At 43.0% G+C, this 20,587-nt stretch overlaps 1 protein-coding gene across 2 annotated transcripts in view; it reads right to left on the bottom strand.

The window, feature by feature from the left end:
• Positions 1-749: 749 nt before the first annotated feature.
• SAXO1 (stabilizer of axonemal microtubules 1) overlaps positions 750-20,587 on the bottom strand; it is a 114,729-nt gene continuing 94,891 nt past the window's right edge. The window contains exons 4-7 of one of the 2 annotated variants that reach the window (XR_005122050.2): positions 10,713-12,202; positions 9,944-10,073; positions 8,547-8,635; positions 750-812 (exon numbers count right to left, since the gene is read on the bottom strand). Coding sequence is in view for 1 of the 2 variants with exons in the window: in XM_037494347.2 (XP_037350244.1) it covers positions 11,202-12,202 (1,001 nt within the window). In the remaining variant the exon portion in view is untranslated. Of the gene's footprint in view, positions 813-8,546; positions 8,636-9,943; positions 10,074-10,339; positions 12,203-20,587 lie in introns of those variants that run through there. The other variant, XM_037494347.2, reaches the window with a different exon arrangement.

The raw sequence follows: 20,587 nt of genomic DNA, 5'->3' as shown, positions 1-20,587 counted from the left end.
GTGGCTGCCGGGCTCACGCACCACTCTCCCTACTACTTGAGGTTGGGAGAAAGTGACAATGAGACATTTTATTGGTGCTTTTGCCCTAGGGCATTCTAGAGCTCCTATCTCCCTGATCATAAGGCAATTTAAAAGAAAACTACTGTGGGAAATGTGTAAAAAAATAAAGATACATTTATAAGGTCTTCACAAGCAGGCTGTGGTGAAGTGGCAGCATATAGACAGTGCCCACACTGGAGCCACTTTGAAGACAAGCAAAGCACCCACAGTCTGGAAGCCACATTCCAGCCTGTTTTCCAGCAGCTCCCCCAGCACATCGCACTCTGATGGGCAGTGTAAAAATACACCAGAAAGCTAGTCTTGAAGTTTCAATTATTTTCTAAGAAGTTTTAGGTGGTGCTTTAACAAAAACACCAATACAAGCCCTATTAATACTATCAGCAACCCAACAGCATCCTACAGAGATCCAATGGGGAGATGAATAGAAAAGAAATGCCAGAACAAAATCCCAGGAAGACTCAAGTGGGGAGAAGGGTTCAAATCAAACATATGAAACATTTCTCCTGCCAAAATCACAGGGCTCAGCAGGAAGAAAAAGAGAAATTCCTACCAACATGCCACCAACCACAGTGTAGAAGTTTGGAATCTTAATCACAGGTCAGATTAACCTAAAATTACTACTGCCCTCCCTGCACCCACCCTATCCACTTTGCTTTCACAAAACATGTAGGAGTTGGTGAGATTATTACCTTTGGCCAAACCTCAGCTTCTGACTCCAGTACCTCAGGGTTTTCAACTGCTTGTTGTCACCCCTAAATTTGAAGGCAGATATTGGTCATCAAGCCTTTGCTAACAAGAACTCGGCTGTCACTTTGCCCATCAAGTAGAGGTTTACAATTCCATTTAGATGTATTCTGGGAAGCACCTGGTGCCAACCAACCATGTGTCACGACTTTGATAACACAATAAACAGATGTCACTCACCTGTTTTCAAGAGGCAAAACTCATCTTCAGCCAAGGATTTGCCAGGCTACTCCTAAAGATATGGTTTATATACGTGCAAGCAGAAATTTAATGTGCAGTTTTATGTGAATGAGGAGAAAGCAGACACTGGGAAATGATTCTCCTGCAGAACATAAATAATCTGTTTAGGCAGAATGCTGAGAAGGTCCTGAGAGATTGTGCTGTCTGCATTCAGATGGGGAACTTGCCTCCGTGTCCAAGAAGACATAAACAGCTATTCTCTGGGTCTATGTGATGGCCGGGATCCCATGAAGGATAGTGGGCAAGCTGTGAACTAGTTACCAGGAAGCAACTCTAGAAAAGATTTAATGGTGCAGGCAAGAAGTATGTGATAAGGGGCCTCCCCAGTGGCGCAGCGGTTGAGCACTGGGTTGCGAAGCTGCCCGCAGCCTCTGCAGCACCGGTTCTATCCCTGGCTGCTCCCTGGCCGCCGAAGGAGGGTCCCACATGGCGCGCAGACCTCTCCTGCCGCCCGCTACTCCCCTCAGCAGTGTACTTCGGTCCTTCTGCCTGTTCTGCTCCCCGCTCTGGCTCTGGTGAATTCTCTCACCCTCCCGCGCTTCTGACTGTACCCAGTGCTTGTATAAACAAATAAATAAAATAAATCTTTTAAAAAAAGAAGTATGTGATAAGTATGCTGGGTTTGGCCGCCTTCCCCAGTGCCTTCCATCAGTTTTTATATAATAATGAAAGGACCAGGAAATGACTTAGCAGAGGTCAGTGGAAGGATGACTAAGCTATTCAGTCAGCCAGCAAGGTAGTTTTGTCCCACAGCTTGAGCTCAGCACATCACGGTGTCAGATCCTGAGGTGCCAGCACCCTTGAGCCAAGGTTCTTCATCTGCACAGTCCCTCTTTCTCTGAGTGGAGACACTCAAGCCACCTGCAAGCAGGGCCCAGGCCTGAATCCTTCACTCACGCTGCACTGTGAGGATCCAGCCTTCACCCTTCCAGATGAGATGGAAAACCACCAAAGTCCTCGTCTTCTGGCCCTCACTCTACTCAGACACTAGACAAGCCTTCTTTTCTCATTACCTCTCCCTAGTTCTTATTTGTTCCCCATTTATTTATTGCTATTTGCCTCCCCCCTCCAAGGGCAGGATCTGTGTCTGCTGTTTACTGATGTATGTAGCCCAAGAACCCAGATCCATGTATCCTGAAGAAGTGCATGCATTATGTATGGAGAGATGGGAGGAGGGAGAAGGAGAAGGAGGGGTCAGTGCTATGATAGGGCATCCCCACCATCCTGACCACCCTTCTAAGACAGTGGATATGGCAGGGGAGGGAGGCTTATCTAGGAGGGGACCCTTGGGAGGATACATGGGGGGAGAAAGCAGGTGTGAGTCACCACCCCTCAGACAGGAAACTCACTGGATGCAGAAGAGGAAATGAAAGCCTGAGAGACTGAAGAAAGCACCTGAGGGCCACCTGGATGGGTCCCCAGAGTTACCTCCAGAGCAAGAACAGAAAGGGGGCTGTCCAGGCTGGAAAGGGCACCAGAACAGCCACAAATCAGACTGACAGCTAGGGCAGGCAGCAAACAAAAGTAGAAGATCCAGCATCTTCAGAGGTATGGAATCAGCCAGCTAAGTTAGCAAGAAAAAAATAACCTCCCTAAGTACGACTGCCTGAGAGCTGAGGGTGAAACAAGCCCAGTGAATGTGACTGCTGTCTGCTTCCAAAACACAAGCTGGAAATACCCTTTCTCTCAGAAAACATCTAGAAATACTTTTCTAAAATAAGGCCAATCCAGTCTAAAGTCATCGACTGCTCCAAAACAAGAGCTTAAAATTTTCAAAATCTCTTGTACAACATTCAGCCCCTGACGTAATCCTTCCTACTTAAAGTCTTATGAGTAAATGAATATCATGTAAAGAAGAGCTACTGCAATCTAATTAGCCTTTTATTTGTCTGTGTGTGTGTTCAAAAGCAATTAGTAAGTCTGAATGCCATTCCTGTACAATGATTCTCTCTCTCTCTCTCTCTCTCTCTCACACACACACACACACACACACACACACACACACACACACACAGTGACCATTCCCAAAGCTCGCCCACCCTAATTATTTCTTAGGCCATATGCCTATGAACTGCAAGCCACCCTTTAAGAACATTCCAAAATTCATTCTTTTCTGTCAACCTCAGTAACCTCTCGCACCTCTCCAGCATGCCCCTTTCTTCAAAATCTGCAGTGTCATTCAAAAACTTCACTGATCTACAAAGATTTTTATTTATGTTTCTACAAACATCATCACCTCAAATGCCCTGAATTGAGGCACCCCTCCGAGCCGCAATCCCTGGCCCGGATGGGACAATGACGACAACAGGGTTTTGTGGATGAAGCGAGATGGCGGTTGCTGTTGCTGATGGAACTCGAGAGAACACGGAAATGCATGAGTGTGTCCACTGTCCAGGGAGTGAACTTTCCCAGGCTCCCCATGCCCTACACTCTGACTGGACCATAACCTCCCATTTATCAAGAAGCCAAAGAATCTCAGTGGCCAGGGACCAGGATGTTTCAACACTCAGAGCTGACCCAGCAACACCGCAGGATCCACTGAGGTTTCTGAATCATCAAAGCCAGGTTCAACCACATGCTTGCATACATGTGTATTTTATTGTAGTCTCAACTTATTTGGAAAAATGAATGATGAGCACTTGGCAGGATTTGTCCATGTGTGTTCCAGTGGGTTTTACACAATAAAAGGGTTCTATTGTCAGCGTTGGAAAGCGTTGCTTCTGCCTGCTCAGCATTCATCCTTCCCTTCCCTGGAAACTACACCTCAGTTTTCCTTTGGGGACCCACCCCACTCCTGGCCTCCCACAGTCCATGTAGTTCACACAAGGCTGACCCCACACATACACACAGATCAGTCCAGGGGTGGACCCCGATTCCTGCCTGGACAATAAGTATTTTCTATCTGCCTGGCCACAGCACTCAGTTCAGAGTTCAGCATGAGACAACTCAGGCACGAGAGACTCAATTCAGGGATTTTTTTTACTGGAATCACTGGAAAGGAGAAACCTTCTCACTAAAAGAATGCTGTGAGCTTATTGTTCAAAGCCACCACATGAAAAGGGTCTGCCTAAGAAGGCAATGAAGAAAAACCAAATGCTGAAGAAAAACCAAAAGCTGAAGATCATAACAGTTTACATCACTCAAGGTCCTGGAACCCACTGGGCCTAAATCCCTAGACTGTTGACTGCCTGGACCAACAAATTCCCATTTTCGCTTGAGCACTCGTAATGGCAAGATGCTGACTCACACACTGGGTTACACAAAGCTAAACAAGGGTCTTTCACTATAGGACTTCATGGGACCTCCAAAATAGTAACATGCACCCTGACTCTCCAACAGAGGGAAATAATATGCAACTTTCCTCAAACGATCGTGTCCAATGAACTTTCTTTTTTGAAGATCTGACCACATAGCTTGCACTCCACAGAAAACACCTTGGGAAAGACTAATGCATATTACCTGCAGGTTAAACTCGTATTAAAAAATACTCGAAGTCCCCATTCCCTTATTAGTCTAGACAAATGAGACAGATGGGAATTCATTTCTCCAACACTGGTGATGCATTTGTTCAGGCTTTAAAAATATATTGTGCGTAATTTTTTTATTCTTTTTACTAAATTGGAGTCATAAGCACAAACCATGGTATGTTTTTCCAGACTTAATAAAAGATGTATGTATGTGTGTGTGCCTACGTACATACTCACACATACTTTTAATTATTATTATTAGATTGGGGTCATAATTCCTGAGCTGCCATGCCTTCCAGTTCTGCATTTGTTTATTCTCTTGGCCCTAATCCTACTGCCAACCTATCAGCTGTCACTATTTCCTGTTCTATTTAGGGGTCCGCCTCTAGCATTAGTCCCTCCTGCTCTTCAATGGGCAAGTAACTGATAGAAGATCACTGGATTGTGTATGAGAGTGGGGAGAAGGGCCAGCATGTGCCGAGGGGAAGCCAGACTAGGGGCTGTGCACTGAGGAAAGTACCTGAGTTTCCAGACATGAAGTTCATGTCAATGATTTTGGCAGCTTAAGGGCTGCTCATGTCCAGGTTCTTGACTTGGGTTTGGACAGCTGAAGTTTCCAAATAACTGACCTTCAAATTTGGGAGGTGTCCCAATACTTAGCCAAGACAAGAGCCACTCCAAGATGACAACAAGCACTGAGATCTGCTTAGAATTTTTTAAATAAAGTTTTGTTGTTGTTATTGTTGTTTTTGAAGCCCAGGAGAGCCTATCAGCCAAGAAATTTCATTTCTTAGTTTAGAAATCATTCACTGGCACAGATGTCAAATTTCCGTCATTTTTCAGGCATGATAACTCTCAACTAGCTGCTGGCCTATTTACACAGTATTTGTGGACGCCCCTGTTTTATGATCCCCTATATGAAATGATGGGGATTTGGGAAAAATAGGGACGTAACCAAGCTCCCTTGTAGTCAGTGAAAGAATAGTCTTATCCCTAAGCAGATAGGTAGGATGTAGGGTGCAGGAAAGCAGGCAGGCAGGCAAACTGGCTGGTCTGGGCAGTAAAAACCCAAGAAAATCAGAGTTAAATTCAATCACAGGAGCGGAAATTTCCTGAAACCTTTTGGTTAACATCAAGCTGGATTTGCTGCCACACTTAGAGGAGGCTTGACAGGGAAAAGCCATCAGGGACTGCCGGTGTTGGTCTCTAAGAATCCAGGGGCAGAGACCAGGGGCATCTGTGGCCCAGAAATATGGCTTAAAGAGGAGTCCAGCCTAGCATTGCCCTGATGCCTTTTCCAGAATCAGAGCACATGTTCTGGAAGGGTCACAGGCTCTTGGGCTCCCTTTGCACCCCCAAAACAAGGAGGAGCCCAAGCACCTGCTCAGCCAGCCATGTGGAAATTTTGAGTCTGCTCTGCCAAAGAAAACACCCCTTCTGCCCCTCCCCCAGCACTTAGGCTTAGAAAGACCTCTGTCTTCCCGCCTAGAGGCCTGCCGACCAGATGTGGGTCTGGGGGATGGCGGGACAGGCCTGGGGAACCAGGGGGCCATTTAATCCACAATTAAGACCTATGCACACCCCTACCTACCTGCCTGTGTCCTGTTGACAACTGAACAGCTGAAAAACATTTTTAGAGGAAATGACTCCCTCAGCTCATCTTCATGCCCTAAATGAGCAGATCCCAAAAGGGTGCCCAGCTTTGGAAAGTCTTTGTTGTCACAATCCTATTGCCTGGGAGCAGCTAGCTTCACTTCTGCTTTCGAGGCAGAAGCTTGGAATAGGGTGGTTTTTCTAACCATGTGCATTATTTCCAATGTGTTTAGGGCAATGAAAGTGGAACGAGATACAGTCCTTGCTCCCCAAGCATGCCCAGGATAGGCCTTGGTCAAGACTGCTGCTCCTGATGTCAGAACAAGCCCATGGCTCTACTCAGCTGAGAGCTGTCCCTGAGTACCTAGGCCCTTCCCTCACCCCCATGGGTAATATCTGAGGAGGATGGATGAGACCAAGGATGAAGACAGGAGAGCATAGTCTGATGCTGTCTGTACAAGCCTTGGGGAATGGATTGGGGTTCAGAGATTAATGGCCCACAAAACCAGGGTTCCCTTTATCTGCATCTTCTGTTTGCCTGATACATCCAGATGTGCCTCCAGATGTGCATTTCAGTTAAAAGGACCCCATGAAATCTTAGTTCTTTATCGCCTTCGGCTGACACTATGAGGTCAGGTGGCGGGCTGCCCACAGCTGCTCATCTTCCTCCCCCATCCCACATACACCATTAAACTCTAACAAAGCAATCATGGAATTATAAAATGCCACAGTGCAGATGGGAGGAGGGTTATCACTGGACAAGGAATCTCAGGAGATTTGAAGCAGATAAGAGGTAGAAAGTAGAATGATGACTGACAAGTGTAGAAAAGGAAGCACGGCCCAAAACAAAAGTATCACAAAAGAACGGGAGCTGATAGGGAATAAGTCTGCAAGACAGAACCCAACAGGGGTTCAGGATTTGAAATACTTGACACCTTAAAAAAGTAGAGGATCCAATGGTGCTAAAAAAGAGGATGGTCTCAAGACTCAATTACACCCTCGCCCTTCCTCACTCTCTAGACACTGCCTTAAGCCTAATTTAAGAGCTTAGAGTCAAGCCCAAAGAGCAAAAGGATCACCTTTAAAGACACTGACCCTTGTGACACTGCAACAAGCAGTAGGAACGGGTCTATATAAGCTGTTCTCGACACTGTATTTATACCCTAAGCGGGGAGGGGTGGTCATTGTGGAGCTAAGTAGTGAGGGAGATTCCAATATTGGAAATCAATATATAAAACTAATTAACAAAAATGACAGCAATGTGCTGGGCTCTTTACTGATGGGTAAAGTGGGTGGCCCCCACTGTAAAGTAAGGCCAGAAGACCTGCTCTGTCCACCCAGCCATGATACAAGGGCTGCCCTGTGCATGGATGGGCAGGGAGACATCATCATTGGTATTGGAACCCCCCGCCAGCAAACGTCCCTTGGGCACCATATCCCAAGCCAGCAGACCATGTCCACGCAGCCTTGGACTTCCACACCAACAGATCCCACTGCCTCCAGCTGATCAGCCTCCCTCAGAGACTGTTTTCCTCTGATAGGAGAGACTTGGCCAATTTTCAGCTTTAAAGTCCTACCATTTTCCTCTCCAGAATGTCATCCCCAGAGTACATTGGATTCCATGCTGGAGCAGGTTCCTGCTTTCCCTTAAAACTCTTTCATTGGATTTATTTTTTTTGCAAACTATATTTCAGGAAAGTTACAATTTTAACACCCAAAGCCTGAGAATACTGGACTGCTGTAGTGACTAGGCACCTACTTCATTCTCACAAGTGAGAAATATACCATGTAAAATATAAAATCTTCCCCACATTGTCAAGGGAAAATGATGTGTTTGAAGCCTTCTATGGATGGGGTTTTTTGAACAAGAACCTGTCAGGTGTGGAGCAGTTTGTGCCTGTTTTAGTTTTTTGCATAGGAAGAACTGGGGCATAGGCCAGAGGTGGTGGTGGGGGGAAGAGGGGTGAGTGGATTCACCAGAGACAGAGTGGGAAGCAGAACAGGCAAATCTACTGAAATACATTGCTGAGGGGAGCAGTGGGCAAGACAGGAGAGGTCTGCTGTGCCATGTGGGTTAGCTCCCTGGCTGGTGATCAAACCCAGGCCACAGCAGTGATAGTGCTGAGACTTAACCCCTAGGCCACCAGGGCAGCCCTGTGTGTTTTAATAGGAGTAGAAATTTCTTTCCACAAGCTCTTGTATGGAAATCCATTGTAGAGAACTAATTAACGAGAAGCTGCTATGACAGAGCAGGCAATGGGAACTGAAGCTCCACTGCTCAGCTCACCTTCTCTTTCCCTCTTTGTGGCCCAAGTGACTTCCTAAAATTACATTTCCAGGGAGCACAGCAATCCTGACTCAAAACTAAAAATTCAACTGTATGGGTGGAAAAAAGGAAATAGCTTTCTTTGTAAACTAACAAACATGAACAGTTATACTCACCTGTAAACTTGTAAACACTGTTCAATAAAATCCAGAGTAGATTTAGCCAGACCCAGCTCAGCAACCATCTTCATCACTGTCATCGTCATCTACATTTAAGGAGAGTTAATCATGAGTAAGGGTTACAGAATCGACATATATTCTATCAAACAAAACTAGGAGGCCAAAATAACTATTACCCACATTTTCAAAAATTTGACCAAAATTTCACAACTCGTGAATGACAAAAGTCAATATGCAAGCCCAGGTCTACTGTATATTCACCTCATTTGCTCATAATAGTATGTTCTACTAGTCCTACAAGTACTAATCATAGCTACTTGTGCCCTTCTTTATGTTTTCTGCAGTCTCTGAATTTTTTTCTTGTATTAGTCACTTTCATAACTAAAAGGATATTTTGAGACCAAAATAGCACAGGTGGTAAAGGGAGAGCCAGTTCCTTAAGTCCAGAAGTGGGCAAGGCAGGTTGCCCTGGGTGGCTGCTCTAATCTGGGATTGCCATGAAGGTGACCCTGACCCCTAAAAGTGTCACAAAGAAAGGCTCTAAGATAATTCCTCACCCCAAGAGAGCCCAGCACTCCTTAATCTGCCAGATAAATCCATCCTTCTTCAACTTCTTCCCCTTCTAGTCATCAGAAATGTGAGAACAGTTTATTAGTCTTGATATAACCAAACACTGTCATATAACTCTACTAAGAAAACCAAGACAGAAGTGTAGGAGTGTGAGAGAGTGGAAGGGCAGGAGAGCTAAAGACCCTCATTTACCAAAAGCATGTCTAAAACTGATGAGTGCACAGAGAGCAGTATATATGTATGACTTAGGAATGTGAAGTAAAGTATGAGCAAAGATAGATGAAGAAATTTTACAGTTTTCTCTGGAGAAGCAATAATGGGGATAATGGGCTGGGACAAATGTGATTCCTGCATTTTAATAAGCACATTAGCATGGTTTGATTTTTCGAATCAAGTGCCGAAATTTCTTTAATTTGTAAAAATGGTGGCACAAAAGCCATAAAACCTATGTTCCTTAACCATCCTTTCAGCTTCACATATTCCAAATAAGGAGTTTAGACAGAATGTGGTTTGATAGAGTTTGTGGAGTCATGCGATTTGGGACGCACAGGTGGTAGACACACATGATCTGGGGAAAGTGCTCTATCTTGACTCAAAAAATCTGAGACCCAAAGCCTTAGTGCTCCAAGCTTTGTGGCTTTGTGCAAGGTGCTTAACCTCTCTGAATCTCTGCCCCAGAAGGGCAGCTCTCTGGACCCCCATATACTCAATAAAAGGACTAAGTTATGTATATCCTAACCCAGTGAAGAAACTAGCCTCATGGTGAGGCAGCAACCTGAGACATCTTGACCAGGTAAAAGACTGGGCTCTTAGAGATTTCTCACCCATGCAGATTTCTCATCCATCAACCAGCCATTGGACTTAAGCCCAACTCTTCAGGCTTGAGCTGAAATGTCCTCCTTCTCGCCATACTGTTCCCAAGGTCTCTGAGGTCATGGAGTACATTTTAGGGCTCTGTGGACTCAAGAGAAAGATAAGTGTCCCAGGGGTGAGTCTGCAATCCTGAGTTCACCTAGACCACGAATGAATCTGATTATGTCATAGGCCCTCTTAAAGTCTCCTCAATTCTTGCCAATGGAAAAAAAATAGTCTCCAAATCACTTAGCTTTAGAATCAAACCTTAGCCCCAAAAGCGAAACCTCCAGCCTCTTCCTCAGGGCAGGTTCTACCTCAAGCTTTCTGACAGGCCTGATCACAGCTGCCACTTGAGGACAAATAGATCCAGTCTTTCCCAAAACCAGCCCAGCACAGGGAAATTTTTTGCAGGCTCTGAGCATTTAAAAAGGACCACAGCTCCTGCTCACAACCCAGGGGCTTGCTGCCAACAGCCTGGCCATCAAGGGTCCCTTCTCCCCACTCCTCTCCCTGGAATCAGTCTGCACTGGTTTGGCAGTGGGAGAGGTCTGGCAGGTCTCTCTTTCCCTGGAACTTTCAAACCCCTCCACTTCCCCATGACTCAAGAGATCCACGTGCCTTCAGAGAGCACCGTCCTTGCTGGTACATCATGATGTGAAGAGATCAGAAGACGCCCTGTGAAGTGACCCTGGGCAGAACCAAAAACAGGAGTCCAGATCAGGCGCAGGGCGTTCTCACCTGTATTAGAGTACAGTGGGGCTTTGGTCTGAAATCTTTTCAGAGGTCCCAAAGAAAATAGCCTGCTTTCTGCACAGATGTTGCAAGAAGGTGAACACACAGACTGGCACATTCAATTCCCCCAAAATAAAGTTTATTCTTTGGCACTTCATAATTGGCAAGGGTTAATTGTGTTAATTCATACACTGATTAAATTCATAAACTGCATCTGCGTCAGAAAAATCCTCCTAGACGTCAACTTTGATTCCATGAGCAAAAAATAAGGGACTAAGAGGGAAAGACAGCAGAAGGAGGGCGGGTTAAGGGGAGTAATTAGCCAGTGATTAAATGTCATTTTCCTTGAGTCAAGTGAGTCTCATTTTATTCAAGCATCCTGGTAATGATGATTTCTTTTTTCATTTTGGGGAATTCTTGTTTTGTCCAATGAATAACTCTCAGTCATCTTCTTTTAAAAGTACTGTGCCACTTCTAAGTAATAATTTTCAAAACTCAAGCCGAGATCAAGTGCTGCTGATTGGGGTTTTCTGAATCACCTACAGAAAGATGGCTACTCTGCTGAGAACCGCTCTGGGAAATTGGCCTGTACAGCCTGTGCCCCAGAGGATCCGTTTCCTCAAAGATGTATCCAGGGGGCTCTGGGTACGAAGCCAGGCACCTGCGTATTTCCTTAGGCGTGAAGCTGATGGTGTACGTGGTCTTGCCCTCCACAGGGACATTCCCTCGCGGGCCAGGCCAAAGCGGCTTACAGCTTTTGGTGCTGATGGGAGGGTGGGGCACATAGTGGGCCCGCATGGTGGTCAGGCAGTCCAGGGGCTCGCTGGGGAAGCTCAGCTGGGGAATGGGTTTGACTGGCTCCATGCGCTTGCTGTACCACTGCTTGTAGTCGTCCCTGGTGGTGGTAGAGCTTTCAAAGCGATCACTCTTCTTGACAGGGAGCACAGGCCGGCAGGACTTAGCAGGAGCGCCTTTAGGGTAAGTGTAATGGGCCTGCACTGTTGTCAGAAAGTCCATCTTTTCCTCAGGAGGGACATAGGAGACAGGAGCTTTGGAATATATCTGGGGTGTTGGCCAAGCTTGATACTTATCTCGAAATTCAGTGGTATTAGAGAAAGGTGTGTCTAGACCACAGGTCCTGCCTGGAGGTTTCAAGCTCTTGGCTGGCTCCCCTCTAAGGCCCCGGTAGGACTCTTTGTGGGTGGTGAGGCTTTCAAAGGGGATTTCACAGGGTCTGAACTTATCTGGTTGATGAACAAAGCGCTTCTCCATAGGGTGGGCCACGTAGCTCATCTTGTAGTTAGTCAGATCCTCAAGGGGGATGTTGCAGAGTCTGGGCTTAATCGGAGGCTTACAGCTCGGGGTATTCACTGGCCCCTTCAAAGAGTAGTCATCCTGGTGTGTGGTTCGATTATCAAATCTGGCTGATGGTGGCAGAAACTGGTGTTTTGGACGAAGTAGTTCTCGTTTCGGTTGGTTCCAGGGTAAATAATCAGCTGCAAACAAAGCAGAAGTGGTAATTACTAATAAATCAAGTGGTATGATTGCATGTACTCCAAAGGGCCCCAAAGCCACAAGCCAGTCTCCAGTGACATGTTCCTTGAGACAAAGAAAAAAACAGAGCACACCCTGCTACCACCTAAATGCTGTCAGCTTTATGGTTTGCAGGTTACTATGCAAAAAAGAGAAATGTACAGGAGTCTCGTCACACCCACAGGGTGGCACACAGGGATTTTAGAGAGCCATTGAGGGGTTCAGGGAATTAATTCCAGAAAATGAGTTCAACCACTGGTCTACTCTAACCGAGGAATAGTTTTCCCTTCTGCACTGGGGACGGTGTCCTCTCTGAATCAGCAGAGGGTGGCGAAGATGCACATGGTGCAGAAAAAAGAGATTCACCATCCACCACCACTGGGCCACCAGCCAGACCAATCAGGCCTCCTGGTCATCCCTGGGGTAACCGGCATGCTGTCCTATAAGCCACACATCTAACCCTTGTAAGTCCAATCTGCTGCTCTGGGAGAATAAGGGCACTGTATTGACTGGTGAGAGTATAGAGTTTATTATAGTGTTCCAAATGCTTTTTCTATTAAATCTTTTCATTTTCAGACAGCCCTAGTAAGGTATACACTATCAAGATGTTCATTTTCAGGTGTAGAGGCACAGAGAAATTGGGAACCTTGTCCCAAAACCACTTGGCTAGAAATAGAACAGCCAAGATGCAAATTCAGAACCAAAATCCATGTTCTGGCCCACTCCACTATCCAGTTCCAACATTGACTTTGCCAGTCAATAGTGCTCAGGGCTTTCCAGAAACAATCTTGTTCTATCGTCACAATAACCCTTTGTAATAGATATGATTGTCTCCATCTCACAAAAAAAAAAAAAAAAAAAAAAAAAAGTCAAGATTCAGAGGCTAAAAAACTTACCCAAAAGCCACATGGCTAGGGAGTTAGAAGTTGGAATTTAAACCACATAATTGACTCCAAAGCTATGCTGTTCTGACAAAGCTCTCTTTTTTATAGAGTAGGGGTTAAAGTAAAAAGCTCTATCTAGGGGATGTCTGCCTCAAGAGGAGCCTCTGCTATGGACTTGTATGGCTGGGATAAAGGGAGGCCTATACCCAAAGGAAATCTGCCCTAGAGGTGGCCCCAATGCATCTTGAGGAGCAGCTATTGTCCTCAGACAGTATTGCGGAGACTTTCAAACTAATTTCACCAAATAGATCCTCAGAGCAGCTTTGAGTCTGGAAGTACAGGTGAGAAAATGGTATCACAGTTAGCGTAATTCTCAGGTTCTCCCTGGTGGTGTAACAGGTTGAGCGCAGCGCTGTGAAGATGTCCACAGCCTCTGTAGCACGGGTTCGATTCCCGGCCAGCCAGGGAGATACCCACATGGCATGGCAGGCCTCTCCTCTCTCGTCTGCTGCTCCCCTCAGCAGTGTATTTCAGTCGTCTGCCTGTTCTGCTCCCCACTCTGTCTCTGGTGAGTCCTCTCACCCTCCCATGCCTCTGGCCTGTAACCCAGTTCTTGTATAAATAAAAAAAAAAAAAAGGTAGAATCTTAAAAAAAAAAAAAGTTAGCATCATTTAACCTCTTCAACTCTGCTGCTATACTTGACTCATATAATACTTAATATGTACTAAGTATTATACATAATACTTGGCTCACACCCAAGTTCTATGCTGCCCATATTGTGAGCATCAATCACCAGATCTAAAGGAGCAAACATGGAGCCCTACCAAACCTTTTGAATACACAGGGAATTCTTTTGCTTACAGCTTGACAATAGTTTAGAACAAAAAGAGCTTCCCAGGAGCCTTGAGATACATAGCCAATATAAGTGAAGGCCCACCTTAAATAGCTTTGAGGAATTATCTGTATAACAAAAAATGTATTATCTTAATACATGATTCAATAACTTTCACTGAGTTGTGCAACCATCATCAAAATCTAAATATTTCCATCACCGCCCCGCCCCCTCCAAATACCAATCAAGCCATCTGTAGTCACTCTACAGTCCTTGCCCCAGACAACCATAATATGTTCTTGATCTCTACAAATGTCCCTCTTCTGGGCATTTCATACAAATAGAATTGCACAATACATAGTGGGGCATTTTTTGTATTTGAGTTCTTTTACTTAGCCTAATAATTGAGGTTCATTTCTGTTGCAGCATATAACAGAAGCTCACTCCTTTTTATTGCTGAATAGTACTATATTACAGGAATAATCAAATTTTATTCACCCATTCATCAATTGATGAACACATGAGTTGCTTCTCTTATAGGTTATTATTAAAATTTCTGCTATGAATATTCATAGACAAGTCTTTGTATTTTTTTTTTTTCATTTCACTTACATAGATACCAAGAAGTAGAATCGCTAGGTAAATTTAATCACTATGGTAACTCTAAGTTAACTTTTAAGATCCCACAAACTTTTCCAAAGTGAATGTGCCATTTTATATTCCCACCTGCAATGTATGACAATTCTCACTTTTCTACATCCTCACTTGTTATGTTTGTTTTGTTTTTTAGATTCTAGATATCCCAGTGGGTGTTTAATGGTATCTCACCATTAAACTATCTCAATAGTTTGACATTTCCCTGCAAGCTCTCTGCAAGTGCTTATTATTTATTTTATGTGTATTTTGGCAAAATACACATCTATTCAAAACTTTTGTCTTCTTTAAGTTGTTAATCTTCTCATTGAGTTTTAAGAGTCGCACGCATTTTCTACATACAAGTCATACCAGAAATATGATTTTTTTAAAAAAGCCTGTTGGGATTTTGACAGGCATAACATTGAATCAACAGATCAGTTTGGAATGCCATTGTAACAGTGCTAAATTTTCCACTTCATAAATGTGGATTAGCTCACCATCTGTTTAGACATTAATTTTTCTCAGCATTGATTTGTTGTTTTTAACGTACAAGTTTTGCACTTATTTTTTTCATTTATCTCAAGCATTTTTGTTCATTTTGAGGCTATTGTGAAAAAACTGTTTTCTTGGGCCTCCCCTGGTGGCGCAGGTAGTTGAGCGCTGTCCTGTGAAGCTGTCCGCAGCCTCTGCAGTGCCGGTTTGATCCCAGTCAGCCAGTGAGGATCCCACATGGTGCGGCAGACCTCTACTGTCGCGCCCGCTGTTCCCCTCAGCAGTGTATTTCATCAGTCTACCTGTTCTGTTCCCCGCTCTGTCTCTGGTGAATCCTCTCACCCTCCTGCACATCTGGCCTGTACCCCGGTTCTTGTGTAAAATGAATAATCTTTTTAAAAAACTGTTTTCTTAATGTTTTCAGATTGTTAATATTAATCAATAGAAATGCAATTTATTTTACATATTGCTTTTCAATGACACCTTGCTGAAATTATTATTTCTAGTAGTTTTTTGTAAATTCCTTGGGATAATCTACACACAGAATTATGATGCCTGAAAATAAAGACAATTGAACATCTTCCTTTCTAATCTAAATGTATTTATTTGTTTTTCCTGCATTATTGCACCTGCTATACCAGTACAATGTTGAATTGAAGTGGTGAGCACTGACATCCTAGTCATGTCCTCAATCTTAGGGGTAAAATCATCCAGTCTTTCCACGTTAAGTATGATGTTGGCTGTAGGGAATTATAGATGCCTTTTATCAAGCTAAGGATGTTTCCATCTATTCCTAGCTTATAATAGAATATAATGTTGAGAGAAAAGTTGGTAACTTCTCTATATGTATCAGAACTTATCAAGTGCTTTCTCCATGTCCATCAATTATGTGATTTTGCCCAATATACACTGCTTACAAGAGACTCACTTAAGCTATAAAGACAAACACAGACTTAAAAGTGAAGGGATATAAATGGGTACTCCTAGCCAATTCAAAAACTTTAAATGGCAAGAGCATCTGTTTGTATCAGGTAAAAGAGACCTTCAGCTATGAAAGATAGCAAAAGACAAAGCTGGACCTTATATACTGACAAAGGGAGCAATACAAAAGGAAAGGAAAACAAAACAATTATCAATGTATATGCACCCAACAGAGCAGCACCAAAATATATAACACAAATATTAACAGACCTAAAGAGAGATAGTGACCACACACAGTAACAGTAGGGAACTTTCATGCCCCTCTTATAGTAATCAATAGATCATCCAGCTAGGCAAGCACCAAGGAAACAAAGGCCTTAAATGACAAATTAGATGAGATGAACTTAATGGATATTTATAAATCATTCCAACACCAGAATATAGAAAATGAATTGCCTTTTATTTCTTTGCGTGGATTTGTTTTACCATTGTAAATTATTTCTTTTCCTCCTATCGGACTTCCTTTAGAATTCATATAAGGGTAGTTCAGGTCGCTACACATTTTCCATCTTTGTTTATCTGGGAACGTCTTTTATCATTTCTGAAGCATAATCTTTTACTAGTTATAGAATGCTTAGTTAGCAAGTTTTCTCCTTTCAGTAATTTGAATATGCCATCCCACTACCTTCAGTCCTTTGCTGTTTGATGAAGACATTATCATTTTCCTGATGTAATGTTCTCTCTTTTCCTTCTTTTCCAAATATTTGGCACTGCTTTCAATAGTTTGGTTATTGTAAAAGGTGGATCTCTTTGCATTTAACCTATTTGAATTGTATTTGCTGGATACACAGGTTAATATTTTTCATGAAATTTGGTGTCATTTTTTTCTTCCCCTTCTTTTTAATGATATCTCTATCTCTTTTTAATGATCTCTTGATTTTCTGTCCTTTTTTTATTTTCATTTTTCCTATTCTTTAGGGTGGATAATCTTTGTTGATTATCTCCATTTCACTGATCTTCTGCCACCACAAATCTATGATTGACTATCTCTACTAATATGTTGTTTTTTTTTTTTTTTGGCTATTGTCCTTTTGAGTATATAAAGTTTTCATTAAATTCTTTAAAATTTTCCTTTATCAGTAGTCTAGTTAGTGGGAAATTGTCATGCTTTCCTTTATTTCTTTAAACATAGCTTTCTGATGTTCTTTGGACATTTTATAACTCCTTTGAAATATTTGTCTGCTGAGTCTAACATCTGGGTCCCTTCAAAAATAGTTTCTATTAACTATTTTTTTCCTATTCATGGATAACACCTCCCTATTTCTGTTCAAGCCTCATACATTTTTATTAAAAACTCAACAGTTTAGATATGCATGAAGTCTATAGTGCACGCCCATACAGAGTGCGGCACTGATATTTTTGCTGTTTTCTCTTCCAATTGTTTTTATATTTAAGTCTAAATTCCTAAGAGTCACCTGTGGAAGCACAGTTTAGTAACAAGCAATGATCAATCATAAACTATGCATAAGCACCATAAACCAGAAAGCTTTTTGCCTTTTGTTAATGAGTCTGTGTGTATATTGGGGAACATAATCAAAGATCAGGCTTTTCTTATCTTCTGGGCTTTTCCATGTCTCCTCTGCACATGCATTAGGTGTTGTATTCACCTGAGGAAGACAAGTAGATATCTAGACCCTATCCCTGATCTCTCTTGAACCTCTACATTGCTTTGCCCATACGCACATATGCCCATATGCACAGTCTTCTGCATAAACCACCACTAGTACCAATGAGCTTATCCAGACCCACTGTGTCTGGCATATTTTCTGAATCGCCTTATTAAATTTCTGGCTGGTCTACTGGTATTTTGCTTGCCCTAACTAATACTGCAATCTCAGACAAACTACAGAATTTGTTTCCCCTTATTTTTTTGCCATGGAGATCATAGGTTTTGTTTGTTTTTTTTTTTTTTTACTGAAACCCCTAGATACACACTATTTCAAATCAAGTCAGCCCCCACTGGTAGCAGAGCTGCTGGTTTTAAAAACCTAACCTGGCCAGGGAGAGATACCACCTAGCCAGATCGGGGGCAGGGAAGAAGGTGATGGAAGCAGTCCCAAGATAAGACAGCACAGACTCTCACTGTTCATAACCAAGGTTTAGTAGTTTTACTTGAATAAATGCTTCTCAATTTGTTGTGTGCATTTGATTTCTAGAACTGTGAAATAATTGATTTTTACTGTTTTGTCCAGTATTGTTGCTTTTGGGGAGGGGATTTCCCAAGCTCCTCTCTGCCACTCTGGATGTCCTGACATCACCACCCCTAGGCACACTCATAAGTTTATTTTAGGCTAATAATACTACAAACTACTCATTTTAAATTGGCTTCATTTTAATTGAAAAATCTAATCTTTCCCCAAGAGCCATTAATGGCTCTATCAGCATCTTGAAAGCATTACAGGGTCTTAGAGGGAACCATCTTGCTGAATATAAACCACATGTTCCCCCCCCACTCCCCAGACTTCAGGCCTCACTGAATTGGGGCATCTACCTGTGGATGCCTACACACTGCCTCAAGGTGTTTGGGGGTGGGTAGTACAGGGCTTCTCTGGTCCTCTTCTGTGATGGATGAAGTGTTAAGAAAACAGCTTCCTAGGCTGAAAGTTGCCTCCTGTGATTTCTGATACCCAACAATACAGTTGAAACCACATTATTATCCAACCTCCTAACTTCCTCCACCCGACATATATTACAAAAAAACCTCCACAGGACCCTGAAAACCTCAGAATTCCACAGGACTAACTTATTCACATGTCTGAAAATTCATCAGTAAAAACCCTTCAGGGCCAGGGTGTCATGTGGGTAATTGGCAAGAATCTCTTCAAAAGGGATTCATTCAATAATGTCTTAAAAAAAATAAAATTTAGCTAAACCTAAAGCTGAACATCAAGTAATTACACTCTCAATCTTTCCAATTGCACAGTGTTTTGAAAATGTCAAAATTACAACCAAATGCTGCTGGAGCATGTTTTACTGGTGGTTTTCTGGATCATAGTAAAGGTTCTGGCTAAAAGAATAGAAAGGGAAAAACTTGTATATTTTTTTCTGTGGAACCATAGTAAGCAGAGCAGATAGACATAGGTAACACCCACTGAAATATATATATTCAAGTGACCTTGCTCTTTAATTTCTCCCCTTCCCTTCCCTTTGCCCCCACTGTGGAAGGAGGATCAATGTATGGCAATAAAAGTAGGAAGGGTACCATGGAAAAAAAACTTACAATGCAGCAAATATCCACAAGTATTCAAAGGGGTGCCACACCAAGAGCTAAGGCTAGGGTGTGGTACCTTACAAATGCATAAAGTTGCACAGGACTAACCCAGCAGAAGAGTAAATGCCATGAATCTTCTACAAGCTTCACACTTCTGCTACCTTTGCCAGGGTGTTGCTCAAAGGAAGCAACAACAGGCTATTAAGCTGGTTGGGGGTTTTATAAATCTAATGCTAAACAGCATCACCTGGAGCCTTCATAAACAATGGAATGACCCATTCATTTATTCCTTTCACAAAGCACACTTTTGTCATGCCATCCTTGTGCTAAATACTGTGACTATATAACATAGGGTATTCCAGGACCATTTTTGGAAACCATTATATCATGAGGTAGTAATGGAACAAATAAACCACATAAATTCATAGAATATGGTTAAGTTTTGTTCAAAAAAAACTATGAAGACAAATGGATGGCAAAATGGTACCTATGGGTGACTTCTAACTACAACTATGTTTCCTTTGGCCACAGATAGACTTGTTTGGTTTTAAATCAGAATTTCAGAGGGAAAATATGAACTCAACCGCAAGCATGTATACAGCTAAAATATCTCCCCATCTCCAGTCTAAGACTATCTGGTTCTGAGAAATCCCATTGATATTTTACTAGTATTGTTCACTAATTCTGAATAAGAAGTTAAGGGTTCCAGAGGTTTTTTTTTTTTTTTTTTTTTTTTTTTTTAATGAAGAAGAAGAAAATAGGGTATTCTCAATTTAATATTATCAGGAGGAAAAAGTCCACAGTGCTTCATTTTTAGCCATGCAAGTATTCTCTGGTTTACAGAGGACAATTTAAGATGTCACTGTTTGGGGCCTCCCCAGTGGCGCAGCGGTTAAGCGCTGGGTTGCAAAGCTGCCCGCGGCCTCTGCGGCGCCGGTTCGATCCCCGGCTGCTCCCCGGCCACCGGAGGAGGATCCCACATGGCGCGCAGACCTCTCCTGCCACCCGCTGCTCCCCTCAGCAGTGTACTTCGGTCCTTCTGCCTGCTCTGCTCCCCGCTCTGGCTCTGGTGAATTCTCTCACCCTCCTGCGCTTCTGACTGTACCCAGTGCATGTATAAACAAAACAAACAAACAAATATAATAAATAAATAAAAACATGCCTCTATTAAAAAAAAAAAAAAAGATGTCACTGTTTGGAGAGGGAAGACATTATGAAGAGCTTGAGGTGGTAAAGATTAAAACGTAAGTATTGGATTGTGTGCTTATTTGGAGGGGTCAGTATTTTGCCAGAAAGAGTAGGGAGTGCTTT

The sequence above is a fragment of the Talpa occidentalis genome, unplaced genomic scaffold, assembly GCF_014898055.3.
Source record: "Talpa occidentalis isolate TD23 unplaced genomic scaffold, MPIMG_talOcc4v2.1 talOcc4.7, whole genome shotgun sequence".
Lineage (NCBI taxonomy): Eukaryota > Metazoa > Chordata > Mammalia > Eulipotyphla > Talpidae > Talpa > Talpa occidentalis.
Note: the sequence above shows the minus strand (reverse complement) of the source record. Positions and strands in the feature narration are given on the sequence as shown.